The 12,235-nt window shown below is 42.6% G+C and overlaps 1 protein-coding gene across 4 annotated transcripts; it reads right to left on the bottom strand.

Annotated features, from left to right (window-relative positions):
* Positions 1–394: 394 nt before the first annotated feature.
* MSRB2 (methionine sulfoxide reductase B2) lies at positions 395–12,007 on the bottom strand. 4 transcript variants are annotated; one of them, XM_015619369.2, is made up of 6 exons: positions 11,324–12,003; positions 11,030–11,193; positions 9,939–10,045; positions 8,904–8,980; positions 4,844–4,991; positions 395–1,014 (listed from the first exon to the last, which is right to left on the bottom strand). In XM_015619369.2, exons 1-6 carry the CDS (start codon positions 11,371–11,373, stop codon positions 994–996), a joined length of 567 nt encoding a protein of 188 aa, XP_015474855.1. In that variant the 5' UTR covers positions 11,374–12,003; the 3' UTR covers positions 395–993. The 4 variants fall into 4 exon arrangements, with proteins under 4 accessions (XP_015474855.1, XP_015474854.1, XP_015474853.1 ...); XM_015619368.2 differs by lacking the exon at positions 395–1,014 and adding an exon at positions 1,465–2,368 and having other exon boundaries at positions 11,324–11,995; XM_015619367.2 differs by lacking the exon at positions 395–1,014 and adding an exon at positions 2,375–2,703 and having other exon boundaries at positions 11,324–12,007.
* Between the last annotated feature and the right edge of the window lie 228 nt (positions 12,008–12,235).

Raw genomic sequence — 12,235 nt, forward strand, 5'->3', positions numbered from 1 at the left:
CTCCCTGGCTTTTAGTTTTAGCTAGCTGGGGCAGAGGAGTTCCTTGGACCTTTGTTTTTTCCCTTTTTTCCTGGATCTGTGCAAACCTACTCTGGACTGAACACCCAGCTAAACCCCGGGAGCTCAGGCCTGTGGCCCACCGGGGCCTGGGCCTTGGCACTTTCTGGCACCAGAGGGACTGATAAGAACCTGAGCGAGCCGAGCTACACCACATGAAAAGGACTTTTCTTCCTAGATTTGCCATCCCATCGAACAGAGAGAGGTTTTATTATTAAATATTATTCAATTTCTGTTAAATAAACAGCTTTTTCTACTTCTCCCCAAGGAATTTTTTTTCCTTTCCCAGACCAGTTGGGGTGGGGGGTCATTTCCCTGGGGAAACCCCCATTTGGAGTTTTCCTCCCAAATTTGCCCTAAACCAGGACAAGAGTCCTCACAGCAACACCTTCCCCCTTTCTGAGAGAATCCTCTCCTGTTAGGAAACACAAGGAGAGAAGGCTGCCTGATTAAAGAATGCCTTTAAAGGTCAAATAACCTTTTCAGTAGCTGTGCAATAGATTTTAAGACAAACAAACATACAAACAAACAGTGGATGAAAGTATATCAGGATAAGGGGGCACATGAATTCAGATACTGCAAAGGCAGTGATTTCTGTACAACCTGTGAAGACTCTTGCCAGCAGACACCTGAGTAGGTTGGGCATGCACAACCTGGTCGGAGCAGACAGAAAATACAGCAGGTGATATAGGTTGCAAGGGTAACCCTGAGAGGCAGAGCATCATGCAGCACATGCAGCCTGTTAGTGCTGTTAACAGACACCTCTGATGGCAATGGGACTGTCACTTGCTGTGACACTACATAAAAACAGAGGCACCAGGTGTTGGCTCCACTTGTGCTGCTTCACACCTCTGGTGGGTTTTGTGCCATTCTGGTTTAGGTTGGCTGTAGCGATCATTGTTTCTATGATGTTTTTGGACTTGTAGAGTTATGATGTTAGGGAATTGTAGAGTTCCCCTGTAGAAAGCAGAAGAGAATGAAAAACCACAGAGCTCCAAGACAGAAGGAGCAGAAGTAAATTCAGTGCAGTAGAGATCCATTTTCTGAAGACTTTAAACAGCTTTAAGACTACACTAGTAAATGAACACACCCTTTTTATCACTGAGGCAACTAAAGTGAGGAGAGTGGAAACAGGCTGTTATAGGTAAAGCCAAATGAGATGTTGCCTAGTAACTCTCAGCAGGGAAGCATTTAAACCCAGCCAGTTTAGTAAGGCTGATGTTCTGAGTCAGAGATTATTTTCTCTGGAAAAAATTCTGAAGGAAGGAAAGCTCAATTTAACAGACCTAGGATATATTTTGCTGTTAGGGCAAACCATAATGACAGCTCTTGAGTGAATGCAGAAGTATTTACAAACTTGTACAAGGAAGAACAGACAAGGCATCAAAAGCAACGCTTTACCAAGCCTGGTTTTTGATGCTGATTTATTTTCCCCATATACAGGAATTTCCATAGTCATTTTTATTTTTTGATTCTGAAATGCACAAGTGATAACAGAAGTCTGAAAATATTACACAAATCATTACATTATTATCATATAATTGCTGTAAGAGACATTTCTGGAGCAACCCCTATTTCAACTTTGCTATTGGACACAGAATCAAAATAATTGATTTAAAAGAAGAAAGACTCCATGTCTCCACTGGTTCCATTGCCTGAAATAGTTTTAATTAGGTCCTCCTTCAGGACTTTGCTTTTATGGGTTCACAGAAAAGTCACTTGGCTCAGCTAAAGGTCTCTCACATCAGGGGGAAAAAAACCCCTCAGACCTTATTTGAAGATTCATGTTATTTTTGCTTCTCTTTAGAAGGATATGATTTTACAGAAGTATAAGCTTTGCCATGATCAGCCATGTACATCTGTGTTCCTGAGTGCCACAACTACTGTTCAGAATAGGCAGTCAGGTTCAGGAGAGCACCTCATTTCAGCAGCCTCCTACAGTTAATGATGATACCTATGAATGTGAATTATTGCAGAGATTTATATTTTTTTAATTAAAAAAATACAATAAGCAGATCAACATGCCACGGTAACCATGAAAAGGCAGACTGCTAAAGAGTTACAACAAAAATACGTATTTTATCAACAATGATAACAGCTGGAAAACAAAGCTACTACAGCATAATTACTAAAATTTGAGTTTTTCACAAGCATGCTGTATGAGCAGAGAAAGAATGTTCTGCAAGCCAGAGAGAGACACTTCTCACTGCCCAGAGCCTGATTTGAAGTTTAATGAAATGCTGTTGATACAGAACCTCTGCCCAGAAGGTTTGGGTCCATCATCAAACACATGGCCTAGATGGGCATCACACTGCAACAGAAATTATTACCATTTTATTATTGTACTGCTAGAGTATAACAATCATTTAGGCTGCAAAAGACCTCTCATTCATAGAGCCCATCTTTGACTGACCACCACCATGGCACTAACTGCCATATGCAGTTGTTTCTTGGACGCTTCCAGGGAAGGTGACTTCACCACCTCCCTCAGCAGTCCATTCCAATGCTTAACAACCCTTTTCGTATAGAAATTCCTGCTGATGAACCTCCCTGGTACAGCCTGATGTCCTGTCCTCTCGTCCTGTCCTGTCCTCTCGTCCAGTCTCCAGCTGCCTGGGAGGACAACCCCCAGCTGGCTGCACCCTCCTGTCAGGCAGTTATAGAGAGTGATAAGGTCACCTCTGAGCCTCCTTTTCTCCAGGCTAAACATCCCCAGCTCCCTCAGCTGCTCCTCCTCAGACTTGTGCTTCAGGCCCTTGCCCAGCTCCACTGCCCTTCTCTGGACTCTCTCCAGTACCTCAATGTCCTTTTGGAACTGAGGGGCCCAGAACTGAACACAGAACTTGAGGTGTGGCCTCACCAGTGCTGAGTACAGGGGGATGGTCACTGCCCTGGTCCTGCTGGCCACACTGTTGCTGATCCAGGCCAGGGTGCCATTGGCCTCTTGGCCACCTGGGCACTGCTGGCTGATGTTCAGCTGCTGTTGAGCAGCACCCCCAAGTCCTTTTCCAACTTGCATCTTTGCAGCCACTCTGCCCCAGCCTGTAGCACTGCAGGGGTTGTTGTGAGCCAAGGGCAGGACCAGGCACGGGGACTTGGCCTTGTTGAACCTCAGACCTCTGGCCTCTGCCCATCAATGCAGCCTGTCCAGATCCCCTGCAGAGCCTTCCTGCCCTCCAGCAGATCAACACTCCCACCCAACTCAGTGTGTCTGCAGACTGACTGAGGGTGCCCTGGATCCCCTCATGTGGATCATTGCTGAAGATATTAAACAGAACTGGTGCCAGCCCTGAGCACTGGGGAGCACTGCTGGTGACCAGAAACCATTGTCATTGCATTATTACCACTGAGATTATGGACCAACATTATGCTGGTGCCTACTGTGTTATCCTGAATTAAGAAACTTTCATGATTAAATCACTGTTGAGTTGTGTGAGTGAGTGTCCTTGGGAGTGACAAGGAATCAGATCTTGTCAGTGGGCAAGTATCTGCCCCCAAACAAGCAGATCCCAGAAGGGAAACTACAAAGGTGCCAGCAAGTATAGGAAATAAATGAGAGTGTTAGACACCTCAATATATCATGAAAATTTCAAAATAATTAATAAGTCACTGTAGGTCATTCTCACAGATCAACTGAGTATTCCCCTCTCAAATTACTAAGGTGGAAAAATTAGACACAGTATAGCTATCAGTGATATTATAAAATTGGAAGGTCTTCAACTGGGGTTCTTGAAGGTGTTTGCTGCATATGGCTGCAAATGTGAACTCTTCCAAGATAATGCAGCAAATTCTTGTTACGTTTGCAGATGTGCCTAAACCTGTTGCAAGCACACTGAAGGACAGCATTAACAATCTTAACAGTTTACAAAAACAGACACACACATACATTAAAAAAACCCAAATCCAAGATACAATTCATTAAACTCAATCACATACTTTTATACCTTAACAAAAGTAAGAAACAGAGTTGGGAAGAAATGGTTAAGGGTGGCAGTTCTTTAGAAAAAGAACCTGGGTATTACAGCAAGTAAATAAATGTGTGTCTGTGTAATATGGTCTGTGTAAAGGTAAAGCTGTAAGAACAGGAACACCATTTTTAACACACCTGAACAGCCTCTAACCCCTGCTGTAGGCTAGGCCAGCTTCAGTGCTATGTCCAACCTTGCAATCTACTTCAAGAAGGAAAAGGGTCAACTGGGAAGAATGCAAAACAAAGCAACAGAATGATGAGCACACTAAAAAGCGCTGCATAAAAAGGAACTGGACGTTTCTAGTCTAGAAGAGATGACTGAGGGAGTCAAAATAGCAAGAAAAAATAGAAGAGTGGCTTCTGTAAAGCCAAAGGAATCCACAGTAAATAGCTGTGGAGATGCAGGGCACAGCCACCACCCAGCAGGGCAAATAGTAATGGCTGCAAATGGCTTTAATGGCTGGTGTCTCAACCTCTGCATATTTTAACATCTACAGCAAATATTTAGCAAGACTGAATGAGGAAGAACTGTCCCTGTGATGGGCCAAATGTATGGACCCTATTCCAGAGTTTCTTCTACCATCTCTTGTCACACCTTGCAGCATACCTTGAGTAAATTTTCTGTCTGAAATCCAGCCTTTGGCTATACATACACATTGCTTTCCCCAGTCACATACTTTTGTTCATCCAGACTGAGAAAGAATGGCTCCAGTAATACTGTAATTCTTACTGCTGCATTTAGGCAGATTCATTCATGAGCACAAAGAGAACTTATCTGCTTTGTGTCTTTGTGTATCATCTACAAAATAAACATACCTGTTTGCAGATGACTTCAGTTCTAGTTGACCCCAGTGAGTTATCTGGTCGTCTCAGGATATTGCTATTACTTTCATCTCCGCCACAAGTACCATAAGCCTCAGAAAAAGATGGCCATCCAGTCCCAGAATTGTACTTCTTCTCTGAGCTATAGTGGAAACCAGATCTTCTTGTTAATTAGTAACAGAGATGTTACAAAAGAGTCTCCTTCTGTTAAGAATATTGGCTCAGTCCTGTGTTGTACCAATATTAAAAATATTTGGAACAGTAGAAGTTTTCTCATTGTCATCAAACTGCTGGAAACTCTTTTCCAAAGGGAATTCTCAATCAGCTCATAACAGGAAAATTTGCTTCACTGTTTCTATTTCAATGACAGTCTAGTGTTTTATAAAGCTTAGAAAAGTTTGAGGTATTTTTCTGACAATTATGTTATACTAACATTATGCTATAGAGTTTAGCTGAATTACACCTACAGAGCTGCAGTTTGAAGCCTGGCCCAATCCAGCAATCTCACTGAAAAGAGTTTACAAGAAGAAATAAAGAATGGACAAAGGCTGGGCTGGCCCACCAGACCAGGCTCGTGCCTGATGATGATAGAGGCTTTGTCTCGCAGTCAGCCATCAAGCTGGTTTGGAAAATCAAACAGAGCCTTGCTCAAACCATCAATCAACCAATGACAAATCCTCACAGCACAAAGATCTACCTTTCCTGAGAGAAAATTCCAGCCATAAGAAACAGCACAACATAATGTCAGCTTGTGGGTGCCTCCTGTTAACATCCAGGGTGACCAACACTGTTCAGTTACGTATTAAAACCTGGAGTGTACTGGTAAATATGACCAAAAGATGTTTTAGGGATTTGGTACAAAAACAAGATAATCCCTCCTGTTTAAAATTGTGCAAGTTTTGACAACAGTATGAACCTTCTCTTATAAAAGAGGAACTTAGCATGAGTTAGAACAAGAAATTATATGATTTATAGGTTCACATACTTCTCAGATAAGTGGTCTGGAGACTCACCACAACCATTTCCTCACAATTTCTCATGTTTTTTTTCACAGTTTCACAAACCCAATGCTCTTACTGGCATCTAGTGGTGGATGGAGACATCAGCACCACTAGCAGCTCTTGATCTTCATACAAATTGAAACGTTAGTTAGGACAGAATTTAAAACAAAGTATGTAATACATATCATGTATATATTGGTGGGTTATTCACACGGTGAAGAAAAATCTGAAAATCTTAATTGCAGTGCTGTTTAGAAAGATAAACTGGACAAAAAGGTTAAAAAATCCAACCCAAAGAACAGTGCATAAAGACATCATTTTTATAATCATCTGTATGGGGCTGTCACTGAGTAACGCAGCAGTGGAAGTAAAAGAGGATTTGCTAGCACATTATGACCAAAGGCTAGTTCTCATGTGGGCTGTTGCTTAGTCATTTACATCAATGCACAAATAGCCATGAGAAATTCTCTCCTTCCCCTCCTCTCCATAAAGCTGGAGAAAAATAGGACACAGCAGAGGAGTAGCCTGCTCTGAAGCAAATGCAGTTTGCAGACTCTGTGTTTGTACATCAAGGTACTTAGGGCTCCTGTTTCTTTCCAGCCAAAGGCTCCCTGTTTTCCTGCCACAAAACCACATGAACACTGTCCCTATCAGCCACAGAGTCCCCAAGAATGACCTTGGGGGGGGGGGGTCATACCTGAGTCCTGAGCTTCCCTGACATACATCTGTTCTGTTTCTTTTCTATCAAAACTCTTTTTTAAAAATTTTTTTTATACAAGAATCGTTTATTCACACATTGATACAAATATACTCTTTGAAAACCCATAGTCAAGGAAGGTCTTTAACACTGTGGTGGTATTGAATCTGACCCTGAAAGACTGTCTCTTCCATACTGCTCACAATACTTATTTTAGATGTTTTCCACTGCTAAAGGAACAGTCTTTTGAGCTGTTAAACTAGCTCTCAACAGAAATGGTCTCTGTGTGGTTTTATTAACAGTAATGTCACTTAGATTCTCTAATAGAAACATTTTAGTACCCAAAAATATTGCTGTTCAAGTTCATATTTGTCCTTTGAAGTATTTCACCACTTAATTTATGGATAAATGGACTTTCCCTAAACATATGCATTAGATTAGACCTCGACACACCATTCCTCCAGCACATGCCATTTACTTTGATCCCTATTTCAGTCATCCTGGATGGAATCCAGATAATTCTAAAAAGTGCTTTTTGCTGTATGAATCTCAGCTGTAGGTTTATGGTTTGATGAAGGTTTGAGATTTCATTAAAGCACTACAATTTGCTATCTATAAAGGTTAGGGGTTTGTTCCATGTATTTCCAACTCTTTCAAATGTATATTTGGTAGCAGAAGGTAATAAATTCTGGTATAAATGTATACACATATGTTTCAAAGAAGGGAAGAAATAGCTCATGTTTACCTGTAGCTAATGAGCTAATGCATTTGGAAAAAAAAAATAATTAATGCACTAGGAAATAAATATGATGGATGAATCTCTCCTCTCACCCAATACCATTTCTCCCCTCATTGCTTGTGTTCTCAACAGCATAATACCTGCATGGAAAATATATTTTCAGATGATTTCTCACATTTAATAGTTCCCAATTTTCTTACAAGGCTTTTTTTTATTTTTTATTTTTTTTTTTACTGAAAGCTTGGCTTTTTTGGCCTGTGAAGCTTAGCATTATCTTGTGCTGCAAAGAAAAGTGCTTATATTCTCTGGGATCTGAACAGTGCAAAGGGCAGCCTGACTGGTTATATTGCTATTTTGTTACTAGTTTAACAACAGAAGCAATTCCCTCTAGTGTTTGTCTCTCTTCATGTTGGCCTGTCAATATCAATGATGCTGAAATTGAAGGAAAATCTGAAGGAATGGAAGGAACTCTTCCACAGTTTATTAATTTACAATTTCTCTAATTTACCTGAATTTTCCAGAGGTGTTTTTAGGTTTTATATTTATCTTCAGGATATTTTGTAGTGCTGAGCTAACATCACAAATGAATTTATTTAGAACTGTTCATAGCAAACCTCTACAGGAAATTATACATTTAAGCAAATCCATGTTTGCATAACACTAGTTTTCTGAACTTGACCAAAGAAAAACTAATTGTAATTTACACAATTATAATTTAATTGCCTGGTTTAGGTTTATTTTCAATAGATCCATTGCATTTTCCCCTCCTTTCTTACTATCCAGATCTCTTGATCTGTAGCATCCCATGTGAAGTTCTGATCTGTGATTCATCCTTTAAATCAGCTACATTTCATTCTCAGCTGGGAATAAATAAGGGCTATTTTCTAGACCAAAAATATGAGAAACTGTCCTTCCTGGTTCAGTTACAGAGAACAGAACACCCTCTGCACATCCTACTCCAAGGCACTCTATTTCCTTTTACTTAGACGTTAATGAAGTTGCAAAATATATAGTATTGTAAAGAGCACAGAGGTTAACTGTGCAATCATTTGCAGCCAAGCTTTAAAAAGTAGATGCAGCCAAAAAGGCAAGAATAGTGGAATTTAATTTAGGGAACAAGGAAGGGGTGGGGGTGAAGAGAAGGTCTCAGCTGTAGTGTGAGGGACCCAGCAATAAAAACATCACAACTGTAGACAAAGGCAGACCAAGGTCTCTCCAGCCCAGCAGCATGAGTGGCAGAAGACAAGTATGGAAGAGCACAAGAACAGAGCAAAAACAATGATACTCATGCATAAATACATGTATTTTGCAGCAGATTGTGGCTTAAGGACCTTTTAAACAGAGAATTATTATCAACCAGAAAGAAGACTCAGGAGAAACAGGCAGACTGCAGTGTAACAGCTGTGTGCTGGCCACTGGCAATCCTCATCAACTCAAGGAAAAGGGATACCATGTATCTGTGTCACCACAGGCACCCTGGAAGACTTGCACACAGCACCTGGGCACCAGGGGATGGTTCTTCTGACCAACATTTTCCATGCTATTCATGAAAAGACATTGCCCTTCCTGCCACAATCAGTGCATGTTAAAGATGCTGCAAAATCCAGAGGATGTTACCTGAAGAGGGGGGCATTGCAGCACACACAGCAGTATATTCCTGAGTCTGTGTTATTCAGATAGATCCCACTGAAAGGCTTTTAAAATAGGAAGGAAAAAAGAGAAGTTAATAATGCAGGTCTTTAAAAGCTCACCATCTGGAAGAAGCATGTAGGAACCAGATTCAAAACAGGAGAAAAACCATAAAAAGGAGGCTTTGCAGGGGGGCTTTGAAGAACAAACATTAGCAGCCCGAAGTAATGAAGGGGAGTTTGCCTTTGGATTAGTAGTGAAGACTACCCCCTACTCCCACAGACTTTGAGACCAGCCAGATGCATAAATCATCCAGGTATCAGGAATGGAGTCGTGACCTCCAAGAAACTGGTGAAACGTGAAGGATCCCAAAGGCCAGGGCTCTGCTATAGACTGCCACAACTTTAAAATGGCTTTACAAAGAGGCTCTCCTCCTTCCTGCATGGTCTGGTATGGGATCCTTATTTTACTGGCATGAATTTGGGCACAGTTCACATGGTACATGCTCTCCATGTGCAGAAGTCCTGGCTCTGGGCTAGGGACAACCAACACTCCACCCACAACACTACCTGGCTTCCTTCACAGAAGGAGGAAACATGGGGACATGTGGGTGGGTGATCTGGTACCTGAGGGAGAGCCCATCTCCTGAAGGAACTGCTATGTTCAAGATTTACATGGATAATCTATATATGGTCATAAAAAGGATAAAAATATGATCTCTCTGTCCTCTGGAGGGGCCTCTACTCCCACCACACAAACAGTTGATCTGGCAGCAATGTATCCCAGGAAAAAACCCAATAAAATATGAAAAGAATGCAGAATGTTTTTTCATCTGCAAAAACAGTGTGGGTCAGAACAAAATCCATCCTGTTCCGTATGCTGAGTCTAACTTTCATCCACAGGAAGGCAGGGGAAATCCTGTGAAGAAACTGAGTGGTGACAGCTCCCCAAGGTAGGTTTTTCCTGTGCCCAGCAGTCAGAGGAGATGGCTCACCCTTGCATAGCATTAGCACTTTTGCTCACCGGTTCAGTTCCTTTTTCTCGTGTAACATAGAATTGCTCCGGAGTCAATTTTTTTTTCCAGTCTGTAGCAGCAGCTGCTTCAGCTTGTTTAGTGAGGGGGCCTGTGTCTTCAATTAGATATAGAAAGATAATTTAGTAAGATAGCTTAGATTTCATTGATACTTTCCATCATGATCTCAGTCCTCCCAAAGTTTCTATGGGTACAGACGAAGCACAGAGGGCAGTTCAGGAACATGAGCAGGAGCAAGTGCAGGACTTTGCATCTGCTTTCCATCTGATGTGCTACATCCAGAGAGCAGCTCCCTCAAACCACTTGGGAAGGCTTTTAAAGGAAATGAGCACCTATGACCCAAGGTACCACCCACTCTCCCAGCGCAGCCCTCTGCCTTGGCACAGGATAACTGCTGGTCTGCCAGGGCTCCTTCTTCCCTGGGGATCACTAAAAGGCTTAGTAAACGTCTTGGAAACCCTCAGAAACTAGAAGTAATGTTCATCTGTGGGCTGTAGAACACTGGCAACTTCCACAGGCCCCAGTGACAAGTGATGTTAAGAAGGAGGACTGGAAGAAAGCAACACCTACAACCCAAGAGAAATGGGGATATAGTTAAGTGAAGGACACACAAGAGCAGAGCAGAAGTCGCCCATTGTGGTGCAACCAACAAACCTCCAGCAACATATCCTGTGAGTCTGTACACACCAAAACCACTTATGGTGGTATGGGATTGGCAAAGAATTAATAGACCAGCTGAAAAATAGCAAGTAAAATAGTTTAGTATGTTCCAAATCAAAAAGTCTGAGATGGGGAGATACCTCCTAATCTGTCTCCTATCAGCACAGGATCCTTGAAAAACAATCAGCTCCTGAGGAATGAATGTTTGCCTGCATTCATCTCTTGCAAGGTAGAAGTGAGACCGGGTGGGGGGTGGGGGAGGAGAAGGGGGAAATGAATTTGAAAATTATAGTTTAACCAAAAATATCTAGAGCTTAACCTGCCAGTTTAAGACAAAAACCTACAGCATGCTAATGCAGCCCTTCCGAACTGGCCAGAAGACGGCGAGCACGGGGATGCCCCCTCCCCCTGCGGCAGGTACCTGTGCCTCTGTGCGCAGCGCGGGCGCAGCCGGCGCTCGGCAGCGGGGAGCGGAGCAGGAGGAGCAGGCGGCAGCTCCCGAGCATCCTCCCGAGCGGACGAGCCGCCATAGCTGCGGGGCGGGCCCGAGAAAGACGCCTGCCGGGTGTAATCCCTGCGTTCCACCTAAAGAATCAGACCTCATAAAGGCAATGAGTAAAGCACCCGCTCAAATGCCGATGCAGCATTTGCAGGTAAAGGTTTCAATCACTTCTTATCGAGAGGCAAAGAGACTAGCTTAAAAATGAGCACTCACTGCAGCCGTAAATATAACAAAGTCCTGTTGAGATATTTGCTTGCAGCCATTCCAGGCTATTTTTAAGGAGAACGGGGCTGGTACTTGCATGCAAAAGCGCTCTTGCTGTCCTAGATGCGCATTACAGGCATTGCTCTCAGCGCTGTTGATAGACGAATGGAGAAGGGGCCGTGCCATCTGAGGGTTTCCTGTTTTCGTGGGGTGATGTGCAGTCACAGCTGCCTTGGCTTGGCCTATAAATATACCTGTAATAGGACACGTGTGTTAGTTTGGCAGCCCACCCTTAAAAGGTAGACCTAAACACGAGTTACTTTCCCAGGGTAAGCATTAATGCTACTGTTTGCTTTTCTTCCAATTCTGATTTGGAATTAGTTCATCATTTCAGAAGGATGTGGAAGGAAATTTTTTGATTACATTGGATAACAAAGCTAATAATGATGTTTAATTCAAATTTACTTTCCTTTAATCTAATTCTTCTAGCCCAGTTCTAAAATTAAACCAAAAAATAGTCTTGAGTGATCAGCCTGTATATATACATTTGTATTGAACCATCCTTATGCCTAAGACAGTGAGTTCCATGGTAGCTGAAGACCATCTGATCAGTACCATGGCTGTAATCACTGCCTCTGCTCAGATCCACGGAGTATTGCACCAAAGGATGGATATCAGCAAGGCTCCTGTGTGGTTCAAACATTGTCTGCAGTGGCAGGGGGAGCAGGGCACACAGCTGATTTATGGCTTTGTCCTGTGTAATAAGACTCAGTGGAGTGAAGCCAGACTACCTAGATAAAAATCCTGGGGTGTGATGCCTGTGAATCCTCAGGACTGTGACCCATCAGGAGAGAAGTACTGCTGGCAGGGAGGAGAGGGCTTTGCCACACCACTTTGGTGCTGGCAGAAGGCAGCATCCAT

Source organism: Parus major, chromosome 2 (assembly GCF_001522545.3).
Source record: "Parus major isolate Abel chromosome 2, Parus_major1.1, whole genome shotgun sequence".
NCBI classification, from domain to species: Eukaryota; Metazoa; Chordata; class Aves; order Passeriformes; family Paridae; genus Parus; species Parus major.

Coding starts and splice junctions, on each gene's coding strand:
- MSRB2 (XM_015619367.2), bottom strand. CDS start 11,373: ATGGCTGCAAGCAAATATCTCAACAGGACTTTGTTATATTTACGGCTG. Junction 11,194..11,323: donor TTGTTATATTTACGGCTGCA/GTGAGTGCTCAT, acceptor CTGATTCTTTAG/GTGGAACGCAGGGATTACAC. Junction 8,981..9,938: donor GAGAAAAAGGAACTGAACCG/GTGAGCAAAAGT, acceptor CTATTTTAAAAG/CCTTTCAGTGGGATCTATCT.